The sequence below is a fragment of the Bos indicus x Bos taurus genome, chromosome 14 (assembly GCF_003369695.1).
Source record: "Bos indicus x Bos taurus breed Angus x Brahman F1 hybrid chromosome 14, Bos_hybrid_MaternalHap_v2.0, whole genome shotgun sequence".
Taxonomy (NCBI): domain Eukaryota; kingdom Metazoa; phylum Chordata; class Mammalia; order Artiodactyla; family Bovidae; genus Bos; species Bos indicus x Bos taurus.
Window position 1 is genome coordinate 56,260,540 of NC_040089.1, and position 13,053 is coordinate 56,273,592.

Genomic DNA, 13,053 nt, shown 5'->3' on the forward strand with positions numbered 1-13,053 from the left:
TCAATGCTACTGACTACTGCAATTCAGAATAAGCCAAACTGACTTATCTGTGTCAGAACAAATAAAAAGAAAGTTGGAAATATAAATCTATCACTTCAAATTTTACCTGACATGCAATTATTTTGTCTATTCTAGAATTATATGGCAATTTAACTGATTAAGCTGGAATCCTATTTTTCCCTCAAATCATGATTTAATTTTCTATTTCCCAAAAGGATAGTAACAGGATCACCTCAGTAATCATAAACTACATACGCACAGACAAATTTAACAGAGTACCAAAGAAGCATTTATCTGGAAAATTATTTTGAGTAGGTTAACATTAAAGTTTTTCATGAGCATTAATCAAACTTGCCTGCCCCTACTGAACATGCTAAACCAATTACCTAATTAAAGAACAAGTAGCAGCCATATTCTGTTTCATTAAGTAAAAACAAAGACAGAAAGGAGTTCTTAAGATCTCATTTTCTCTAATTTTTAAATGCCTAGAAAAACATTACAATAAGGAATACTTATTATATACTTTATACTTGTTTATATGCCTAGACACATCATAAAGTTCTCAATTAGATCCCAGAGATTTATATTACTAAAACATCAATCTCTGAAAGTCATATTGTAGTTTTCCACATTAATCACAAATTTTGCATTTTTTTCAGAGATTTTTAAATAAACTCTTTTTTTCATTGTTTCCTGATGGGTCTTAAAGAAAACTCACCAGAAAGGTCACTCAAATAATAAAAACTTATCAAATTCAAAGGTAAATGATTTCTCCATTGTGATAACTAGGATAAGCTGGGCTAACATTCACAAATTCACATAATTTGTGGAAAATAATATGGGTGAACAAAGTAGTAAGATAAATAAAATGGAGTAGTGGACAGATGAATCTCCAAAACATGGTGAGTGAAAAAAGCCAGGCATGAAATACATAACCAATGATCTCATTTATATATAAAGTTCTGTCAAATCAGTGCTATTCTGCAGTGTGGAATGGGGCTGACTGCAAGGTGGCAGAGGGGTACTTTCTTGGGTGATGGAAACTGTACACCTTGAATGGGGCAGTGGTGAGAGAGAAGTATAATTTGTCAAAACTCATCTGTACACTTAAAATGTCTTATTGTCTATAAATTATACCTCAATAAAGTAGCTAAAAAGAAAAAGGCAAAATAAAACAGAAAGATGGAACTATGAGTCATACAAAAGTGTAATAAATTTCCAAATGACCACATATTTTTCTTCTCATTGAGAGGTGAAATATTATATCCCCTGAATCTGGGTTGACCATGTGACTTCTTTTGCTCAAAGGAATATTAGCAATATGTGACACAGGCAGATTTCAAAATGCCCTTGTGCACTGGAGTTCACCTGTTCACTGCTCCAGGAACCCTGAAACTTATTCATGTGAGTAAGTCCAAGTTAGCTTGCAAAGTGAGAAATATTTAATACAAGGCCCAGCATTCCCAGCTGACAGAGACCAGCCACCAGATATTTAACTGAGGCCATCAACCAACCACTGGCATGGGGCAGGAAAAAAATAAAGCCCACTGGAGACTAGCAGAATTACTCAACTGAGCCCAAGCCTACATGACACCTACAGATATAAGCAAATAAGTCATTATTTTAAAACAATATGATAGCAAAGGGCAATGGATACAAATAGTTATGAAATCTGATTCACAGAAAGAAAACCAAAACCTACTGTAGAAAAAGCACAGAGATGAAAGCTTAAAAAGCACTGAAATATTTTACTCAAAACTCACTACTAGTATCTAGGGGCAAAATAAATTTTATACAGTAGGTGGTTCCTGCTGCTGCTGCTTAAGTTGCTTCAGTCGTGTCCGACTCTGTGCGACACCACAGACAGCAGCCCACCAGGCTCTGCCGTCCCTGGGATTCTCCAGGCAAGAACACTGGAGTGGGTTGCCATTTCCTTCTCCATTGCGTGAAAGTGAAAAGTGAAAGTGAAGTCGCTCAGTCGCGACCGACTAGTGGCGACCCCATGGACTGTAGCCCACCAGGCTCCTCCATCCATGGGATTTTCTAGGCAAGAGTACTGGAGTGGCTTGCCATTGTTGAGGGGTATTTTAGGCTGCTACACAGAAATCTGAGATTATCAACCGAGAGATGTTATCTTCCTGGAGTGGTATCCGAGATGACAGAAACTGATAAACAGTCTTTATACTATCCTTTCCTTAGACAAGAAAAAGCAATTTGGAAAGGAAAGATGTGTAAAACACCACTGGATATCATGGAGTTTAGTGCAAAAGTCAAAGACACGGAGAAAGACGGCGGAAAAATAAAACCCAAACAAAATGAAACTGTAAATTCGGTTACTATGGAGAGCTCTGGGCTTGAAACAGAAAACCAAGTGAAGGCAGGATGTCATCTTGCTCACATGAGAAAATAAACCAAAAGGGAATGGAAACAATAACTGCAGCTTCAGAAACATTTACACCTGATACTTCTCTATAAAGGCAGTAGTACATCGTGGCCATTATGAACATCAAATTTGGAGTCAGATTGTCTCAGTTTGCCTTAATTTCCTCATTTGTAAAATAGGAAAAGTACCTATCTTACAATAAACTTTCTGTTTACTGTTATGGTTGTTACTGTTAATGTAACTGAGATAAAGTGAACTTAGAGCATGCAATTAGTAAGCACAATACAGTGTGTGTAACTGTGATATGGTGAAACATATGTTTCAAATCCTTTAATACTTCGAAAACTTTTATCATGCCCATCTTGCAGATGAAAAGCTAGGCCCTGAGATGGCATGTAATTTGTCCAAGGCCACATAACTAATAAATGTCAGAGAAAAACTCTGAAGCCAGAAGATACAGATCTAGCATCTGTGTTCTCTCTCAACTATTATAAGGTACTAGCTTCAACAGAATGGGACTCAATGACAGAAAACAGAGATAAAAATACTGGAAAGCTGCATAGGAGGAAACTGACCCCAATTTTTACATCATATGTAAAAATCAATTCCAAAATGACTGTGGATCTTAATGTGAAAAGTAGGAGAAAAAAAACTCCAAAAACACACAGGATTATCTTTATGATCATTAGCAAATAATTTCTTAAACAGAATACAAAAAGCACAAACCATAAAGGAAATGATTATGTAGAAGATAATCTTCAGAACTTTTTTCATCAAAATCATTTGAGACTGACTGCAACAAAACAGTTAAAAAGATATGCTACATTTTCCAGTGGTCATGTATGGATGTGAGAGTTGGACTGTGAAGAAAGCAGAGCACCCAAGAATTGATGCTTTTGAACTGTGGTGTTGGAGAAGACTCTTGAGAGTCTCTTGGACTGCAAGGAGATCCAACCAGTCCTAAAGGAGATCAGTCCTGGGTGTTCTTTGGAAGGAATGATGCTAAAGCTGAAACTCCAGTACTTTGGCCACCTCATGCGAAGAGCTGATTCATTGGAAAAGATTCTGATGCTGGGAGGGATTGGGGGCAGGAGGAGAAGGGGACGACAGAGGATGAGATGGCTGGATGGCATCACCGATTCAACGCACATGAGTTTGGGTGAACTCCGGGAGTTGGTGATGGACAGGGAGGTCTGGCAAACTGCGATTCATAGGGTTGCAAAGAGTCGGACACAACCGCGTGACTGAACTGAACTGTTTGACACATATAAGGAACAAAAGGCCCATAAATCAAAACGCTAAAAAAAAACAAGATAAAAAATCATAACCCAATGGAAAACATAGACTTCATAAAAGAAGATATCCAAACAACCATAAAAATATGAAAAAGTATTCAACCTCACTGGTCATCAGGGAGATATGAAATAAGATCAAGATACCACTACACATACATCATAATGACTAATTACAAAACCTAACAGAAGGAAGTGTTGGTGAGAATGTGCAACTATGAGAACTCTCAAACACTGCTGATGGGACTATAAACAAGTAACCTGGAAAACAAGCTTTATCTACTTCATTTAGATATATGTACATCCTATGACCCAGTATTTCACTCAAAGGTATACACCCATCAGAAATACTTGTACATATACTCCAAGAGATTTGCACAGCAGTATCAGTGCAGTGTCATTCATAATAGCCCCAAACAAGAAATAATCCAAATGTCTATCAACAGCTGACTAAATACAGTATGGTCATACAATAAACTACAATGAAAATGAATGAACTACACACTTAAAATAAATCTCATAAATAGTGAAATAGGCCAGACAAAATACGTACACAGTGTCTGATTCCACAAAGTTCAAAAAAAGCCAAGACTATGGGATTAAAAATTCATACTTTTGAGAGGGACAGAAGTAGAATTTGAAAAAAGCTATCATAAAGGTTTGGGGTGATATAATGTTTCTATTTATTGTCTGGATACATTGACTTGTGTAATTCATCGGAATGTACCTTTGTGACTTGGGTTTTTTTTCCTACGTATGTTATAATTTAATAAAAATTTATTTTAGAAATATAGTCATACCATGTAAAAAAAAAAAGCACTGAGCAGCTAGTTGTTTCCCAAAAATATCTTAAAAACAATGATGTAGTTCGCATACTATTATTTTCATTTTATCCAAGTCTTATTTTTAAATCACAAACTACCCCTCCCTCCCTGCCTCATACTCCCCTGCCTAAGCCTACTCTGTGTGGAACCCCATTACAGATCTGAGCTATCTCAACCTCCATTTGAAGAAGCACAGCCTAGCTAATACTTATAAATATTCTGACTTGCAATATGCCAACAGTTTTATTATATATAATAAAACTATACAAAGGTGACTAAATAGTGTTATTGCAGGGCAATACATTGTTTTAAATTTAAATTTGTTTTTCCTGTGGTTATGTATGGATGTGAGAGTTAGACTGTGAAGAAGGCTGAGCACCGAAGAATCGATGCTTTTGAACTGTGGTGTTGGAGAAGACTCTTGAGAGTCCCTTGGACTGCAAGGAGATCCAACCAGTCCATTCTGAAGGAGATCAGCCCTGGGATTTCTTTGGAAGGAATGATGCTGAAGCTGAAACTCCAGTACTTTGGCCACCTCATGCGAAGAGTTGACTCATTGGAAAAGACTCTGATGCTGGGAGGGATTGGGGGCAGGAGGAGAAGGGGACGGCAGAGGATGAGATGGCTGGATGGCATCACTGACTCAATGGACGTGAGTCTGAGTGAACTCCGGGAGTTGGTGATGGACATGGAGGCCTGGCGTGCTGTGATTCACGGGGTCGCGAAGAGTCGGACATGACTGAGCGACTGAACTGAAATTGTTTTAAGTCTCCCCAATCAAGAGTACAAAAACAAAGAACACCAAAACTAAACCAAAATAACAAGAAACAATTCCAAAAAAGACATCTTTAAAAAAAAAAACATATATATATACACATATATATGTGTGTATATATATATAGCAATTCTTCAAAACCCTAAAAGGTTGTTATTAATATATTAATATTACTGATAGTAGTGGGACCTACAAAAGCTCAACAGCTATGTGGGAGGCACAAGAGGATGCAAAAGAGGACACCTTAGTATTCTATAAGCCACAGAAATGAAAAGAATATGAACTGCTGCTGCTGCTAAGTCACTTCAGTTATGTCCAATTCTGTGCAACCCCATAGACGGTAGCCCCCCAGGCTCCCCCATCCCTGGGATTCTCCAGGCAAGAACACTGGAGTGGGCTGCCATTTCCTTCTCCAATGCGTGAAAGTGAAGTTGCTCAGTCGTGTCCGACTCTTAGTGACCCCATGGACTGCAGTCCACCAGGCTCCTTGGTTCATGGGATTTTTCCAGGCAAGAGTACTGGAGTGGGTTGCCATTGCCTTCTCCAGAATATGAACTGATGAATCAGCAAATGGTTTGTAAAATCAGGACAGTCTCAAAGCCTCCAAATCAAAGTATAAAAAAACTGCATGCAAATATGACACTAAACAAATCTATCAATAATGGCCTAAGACCTCAAAGTCCCTGAAATATCCAGCAAACACCTTCTTCCGGAAGGTAAAAAACTTCATACTGAAGGAAAACTTCTGAAACTGAAACCAAATTGAACAGGTCAGAAACACTGAAGTTAAGAGGGAGAGATGATCCAGATAAGGGGAGAAGGGGAAGCTGGGAGGTAGTAACACTCAGGGGGAGCAAATCCCAGGAGAAACAACAACAAAATGTAACATTCAAAACTGAGAACAACACCTCAAAATTCAAGACCTGAAGACCAACAGGGGTAGAGAAAGGCTGAAGCCAGAAATATCATTATGAACCAGACCTAGTTCTAAGAAAGACTGGATGTATACAAAGGTCATATGTGAGTTCTCTGTTTCAAAGAGAAAGTATATAAAGACCAAGCTGGGAAAATTATCCTGTCCTATCTCCAACTCCCCTTACACCATATAAACAATCTCTTAATAGCCCAGAAAAACTATCTTATTTAAATGTAGAAAACAAAAAGAATATGAACTCTATAAAAAATTACTATGAAGAAAAAGAAGAGAATAAAACACGGGAAATGACAGAAATATTAAAAAAAAAAAAAAAAAAGAGGAATAATATAGGAAGTGGGAAAGGAGATCCAGTAAACTTATAATTGGAAACCTGAAAAAGAAAACTTAAGCAATCAAGCAAAATAATTCAAAATAATTATTCTAGAAAAGCAACTTTTCTCAAATTAAGAGGAATGAATCCAAATATTAAAAAGGTTTACAGTATATTTGGGGAAACTGACTCAAGAATAACCAACCAAACGTTATTACAGTAAAATTACTGGATTTTAAAGATAAAAAATTCCCTTCAAAAATCAGACGATAGGTTCAAGTCATCAGGATGGCATCAAACTTGCTTTGACAGCAATATTTTACCCTAAATAAATAAATAAAAACAGAACAACATGTTTAATACTTAGGTAAATGTATTTAATAGCCAAAGGATGTAAAGAAGTCAAACTGGCCTTCAAATATAGACTATAGATGGATAAAATATGAATATGCAAGATATAAGTACAAGTGTTTTTCCATGAATCCTTCCTGAAGAATCTCCTAGGGATGAGCTTCAGAAAACTAAGAAACGTGTGGAGACATTTCAGGTAAGATCTGACTGGAAGCAGAGTACATAAATTTTGTTATGTAGTCTTGTTAGTTTACTTTTAGGCTTTCCTTCCTCCGTTTTTATTATTTGAGTTATCTCTGATTATAAATTCACATACCCAATCTGCCTCTGAAATGCATCATGCAATTTATTTATCCTTTCTGGATTTTTTGAATTACTTTTTATCTGCCAAATGCAGAATTGCTGAGATGATAAGGCTCTTTATGGGATCATAACAGTAACAAACTCCTTTTGAGGAAAAAAATATGTGATCCTACCAGTTAATTTACATAGTTAAAACACATTTGCTAAAGACCCAAAAGTATAAAAGTTCAATGATAGATACCTGGCTTTATAGCTTATGGAAAAATAAACAACTAAGAAATACATTAACTGACCTATGGGATAATATAAAATTATTAGTACTAACCTGATAAGCTTTGTTTATTTGACTGGCTGCCCAACTAGCATATTTCATGTTGTCTTTTTTTGTTTTTGCACTTGCTTTTGGATTAGAAGCAATATGACTTGCAGACTAAAAGCAAACAAAAAAACATTAAAAACAATTTTATTCCTTTTATGTAGCCAAGACAATCAAAAGGTTGCAATGGGCTAATAATTAAGAGTTTTTTAAATTGTGTAGTTTTTAATGCAAAGTTGAATAAATTAGTGTTTACAAATGAAAACATATTTTCAAACAGAATAATCCAATGAACTGATAGCTTAAATAACATCTAAAATTATTTTATTAGTTATCTACCACCACTCTGGAAGGTAAAATTTCATTATCACTTAAATACTACAGGATTTTACTGTTATAATTTCTTATTACTGAATTACTTCAGTTTTTCTATTTCAGAATTATAGAATTACTATTAACATAAGGAACCTCAAAAACAATTTAATCCAACTTCCTACATTAACATGTGAAAAACAATGAAGTCCAAAAGGAGTAAACTGACTTAAAGTAAGTTAATAAAAGTCTTAGAAACAAAGAGATCATCACTTCCAACCTATTTCTGTTTTCACTATACCAACAGTTTCCAAACTGTGTTCCATAACCAATTAAACTCACCCTTTCCTTTTTAAAAACTGTATTTAAACAAAGGACTGGTACTTTGGGATCCATGAAAGAATCTGTAAAACCTCATAATCATATTCTAATTTTTAATTGTATGTATTTCTGGTAAGAGAAAGATTTAACTTTTATCTTATGCTTAAATATATCTTATGTCTTAAGAGGATCTGTTCATTGTGGTTTCTTTTAGACCTAGCCTATGCTATAAGCTTTTTCCTCCTGTCTTCTTCTCTGTCACTAAGGAATTTATATGCCAAAATCTGATTTTTAAACTTTTATGTCTTTAATGTTACCTTTTCGGTATGAATGTAAGCAAATGCAGTAGTTAAGAAAATGTCTCTGGAGTCAACTGCCTGAACTGGAATCCCAGCTCAATCTTTTAGTAGCTTGTGTTCAACCTTGGGCAAATTAATCAGAATGCTCTGTGTCTTAATTTCACTTTCCATGAAATGGTAATATTAATAATAATGTACCTTCTCAAATAGTTGATGTGAGAATTTAATAATTTACAATAAAAAACAGAGCTCATAACAGAGCCTGACACATAAAGTACTATGTACTTTTACTATTTAATAATTCATTACCTATTTTTTTAAATTAGCATTTAATGTATTTGGTAAAAATAGACATTGCTACCATATTGTATCTGCAAGCTACTATAACTGGCACTGGTAGCATCCAGAAGTAGTTTTTTTGAAAGTCCTTTTAACTGTTTTATAATTCTATTTTGCCATTTCTTTGCTGAAAATTATTTCATTTATGTTTCTTCCTGCCTCCATTTCTACAATCAATTCTTTTTCACTAGGCTTCAACAAAACATTCATCCAAAAGTCCATGAAAAGACTAAAATAAATTAAAATTTCAAAGAACTGGCCTATTAATGAAGTTTATTTTTATAGTCTTTCTGACTGTAGAAAGGAGCTCATTTTATTTAATTTTGAAGTTCAGTAAATTCTTCCTCTATTTCCCATAGCTATTGTTAATTGACTTTTTCTAAGCTCATCATTTGGCATACATAAACATAAGAAATGTTTAATTACATGCCTGCCATAAATAATTTCCAAACTGTTTGTCTATACCATAAAAAAAGTTTTAATTTGGCACTAGAAATTTTACTTCTAATATATCTTTTATTTAAAAATATATCAAACAATTATAATTTAAGAAAATTAATACAATGTTGGGCATAAACCCAAGAATAACAAAACAAGAAATACATAACACAGCTTTGTATCTGCTACTATTTAATTTTACAAAGGCAGATTTAAATTCTGATAAAAGACAATTTACAATGAAATGTCAAATAGCTAGGCTCTATTAACATTCAAAAATATAACTGCCTTATAACCTGTTGCTCATAATTAACAAGAGGAAAAACATATCAATTAAATACCAAAAAAAAAGGAGAAGTGATAAACTTGGACAGGTAATGGACTTAAAATGACATTTCATAAAATAACATTAAACATGTACCTCAACTCACCATGTAAAGTCCAAACAAAGCTCTCATATTTCTGTTGTTCAGTTTCAATGCCTGTGCAAAATACTTTCTTGAAAGTTCGAGATTTTCAAGTCCACCTTGGGTATATTTAACCTGTTAAAAATTACAGAGTGCTGAAATCTGTTTATTTTACTACTTTGAAATGTAGCATGCTTCATCATACCATAGACATTAGTAACTGAAACAGATATTTCTGTAAACAAATGCAAGCTGTTAAAAGAATTCATCTTAAAGTTGTAGAGCTAATCTAAATTTTAAGTAAAACCTACCTCCCAAAACCATTCTACGAACATCAAGATCACTGAGTAGTTTATAAAATTAAAAACTGTTGCCAATATAAAAAAGCCAGCCTTGCAAATGCTTTACAACTTTATATTTTCTATTACTATACTAGCATTATTAACCTAGCATTCATACTAACTTGTCCTTTCCTAGTTCCACTGACATTCCTTAACAATGAAGTCCTTTTAACCTTATAGGAGTCAACTGTATTGCTATTCTTAACAGTTAAGTTCCCAAAATAATGACTGTAATATAAATTTCCTAAAATATGGATGTAAAAGTCATAATCATTGTAAATGCCTTAAAAGCCATTAAATGGTGATAACTGTGACATAATTTGTAATTTGAAAAGAATATACTACACAATTAAAAAAGAATTTCACTATTTTAAATAAGGGCATTTAATTGAAAAAATCAGTATTTCCATTACAATATTAACAATTTAAAACTTTTACTTTCACAAATCAATTTTCATAATATGTCTTAAATATTTATATACTTGCTTGACATTAAGGACATATTCTTAGTTCCATAATAATATACAACACCAACAAAAATAAAATCACATACAACTAGGTTTTGGAAACACTTACTTCGGCATACTGCTGACAGTATAAGTGGTTGTAAGGATTAGTCATCATAAGCTCCTCTAAACAAAAGGCTGCTTTAGCATAGCTGAAAAACACCAATTTTAAAAGTCATAAATAGTATGTCAGTTTCACCTTAAAATGATTTTAAAACAATTTTAGTGATATTATCCAAATTAAGTTTTATTAATAAAGTACTTATCTTGAACTTGTAAATACAAATAATATCACTTTTTAAATTTTTTTAATATCACTTTTTTTTTTAATGAAATGGATAAACAGAAGCTTAAATCCTGAAGCAGTCTATGATCAAAAGACATTACATTTTAAAAACTGGGTCACTACAATGACATTCAAACATTATTAACAACATAGTCTTCAAGATCCTGGATCAGTTTATACATAAAATAAGTTTCAGACATCCACTGATAATTTAATATTCAAATAGCTAAAGTATGGTGAGGAAATAAACATTTTATTAGATATTCTCTATTCATTAAAAATCTTTCACAGACATTACCAACCTATTCAAGTCAGTGGTTTTGATATGCACTCTACTACTACTTAATCATGTGGCAGAGAAACAAAATCTTTACTAAAACACCTAAAGAAAAAATTGCCACAAAGAGCTCTGGAAAAATAGCTTTATCCTGGTGCTGCTGCTGCTGCTAAGTCGCTTCAGTCGTGTCTGACTCTGTGCAACCCCATAGATGGCAGCCCTCCAGGCTCCCCTGTCCCTGGGATTCTGCAGGCAAGAACACTGGAGTGGGTTGCTTTATCCTACATGACTATAATTTACCCTTTAATGTATTTTATATGTTTAGGTCATGTAAATATCCTTATTATTTAAAGGAAATGCTAAAGAACACAGGTATTATAAGATTTAGTCCCAGTGAGGAAGTGATGACATTGTAACAGATAAAAGGATACTAAAATTAATTTTGACATTTGTCAATATAAAAAGGTACCTATTTTACACTAATGTCTGATATACTCACTTTTCAAAATATGTAGGCTGTTTTTTCACATGTGCAAAACTAATAATAGCTAACTGTTTTTATGTGTTTATTATGTATCATGTACTTCTCTGGCTGTTACAAATATTAACTCATTTAATTCCACCAATACCTTAGGAAATAAGCAGAAAACCTATACTCTCAACTACTAAGCATACTGCCTATATGCACTACACACTACAATGAAAAATTGTGGTGGTAATGGTAGTTAAGAATATGTCAATGGTAACATAAAAAGGGATATAGCAATCAAACCCAAAGGGATAAAGGAACCAAAAACACCCTCCCCAAATGATCTCCCCAAATAATAGCATTTTAGATTTATTAAAGATCTTATTCAAAGATAATTCTCATGAAAGATCACATTGCTATTTAACCCTTTTCATTTTTATGCCCCAAATCTAGTATTAGTTCTTAATGTATGATAGCTATACAATCACTGAACAAACAACTGAATAAGCATCTAGAACAAAAGTATTGTGACTATCAATCTGATATTTATTCATCACTGTATAGAAGAGGAAGTCTACCTTAAACACTCAAGTTCATCAAAAAGATAATTCCCTTCTAAATGTGTTCCTTTAACTAGGGTACACCAAAAATTCATATTAACGCTAAGAACAAATGTTCTCAGAGACTTAAATGGTTGAGCAAAATTGTGACTCTTGATTCTTACATAGCATTAAGTAACATAAAATGGGTATACAGGAGTTTTTAATTAAAAAGTAATGCCAATATATTTTTGTTAAAAATTATTTAGTATTAACATCACATACAAGGAGGGGATACCTTCCCCCAGTTTTACAAAATGTAAAATCAAATAAATTTTGCAGATAAAGTATAGAATGAAATAAACTTAGAGCTGGAAGGAGCAAGAAATGGCCTAATCCAGTTTTTCTCAGGCAGCAGTGCCCAAGAGTACTAAGCCATAAGAAAGTGATTTAAGTGATGACTATTTTCAAAATTCTCCCAAGGATGGTATGTATCATCCAGATGGTATTGACCATCCCAAATACTTATATTAATTTATTATATACAACAATTCAATGAAATTAAGATTTAGAGAAGTAAAATAATGAGAATCCATTTAAAATAGAATAACCACTGTTATTACTACATTAGAGTCAGTAACTAAAGTGTTTGTGAAGTTCTATTCCACACAAAAGCATATGTATAGGCTACAGTATTTGCTCCTAGACTGCTTTATCAGTATTATGATTTTTTCCTTACAAGATCTTGATAATTCCCTTTGTTATAGAATCTTACAGTAAAGCTGGAGCTACAATAATGACATTCATAATTAACTTTTAAAAACTGCTCCTTGCTGATAGCCAGTTTTAACAACAAATCACATTAAAAAAAATTCAGTATCTTTGTTCAAAATACACAATTATGTTTATAATGTACTGTTGGGATTAAGGCAAAAATTATAACTAATTTTTTATATTTAGAAAAGTGTCTCAATATGATCAACCAGTGTGATATATACCAGTGGAATAACTGTATCTAGAATTTATAA

General features: G+C 33.5%; 1 protein-coding gene across 1 annotated transcript in view; it reads right to left on the reverse strand.

Annotated features, from left to right (window-relative positions):
• The window catches only part of EMC2 (ER membrane protein complex subunit 2), a 53,018-nt gene that overhangs the window by 5,009 nt on the left and 34,956 nt on the right, over positions 1-13,053 (reverse strand). Inside the window, exons 8-10 of the mRNA XM_027561313.1 lie at positions 10,525-10,606; positions 9,632-9,742; positions 7,501-7,605 (exon numbers count right to left, since the gene is read on the reverse strand). Of these exons, the coding sequence (XP_027417114.1) occupies positions 7,501-7,605; positions 9,632-9,742; positions 10,525-10,606 (298 nt within the window). The remainder of the gene's footprint in view (positions 1-7,500; positions 7,606-9,631; positions 9,743-10,524; positions 10,607-13,053) is intronic.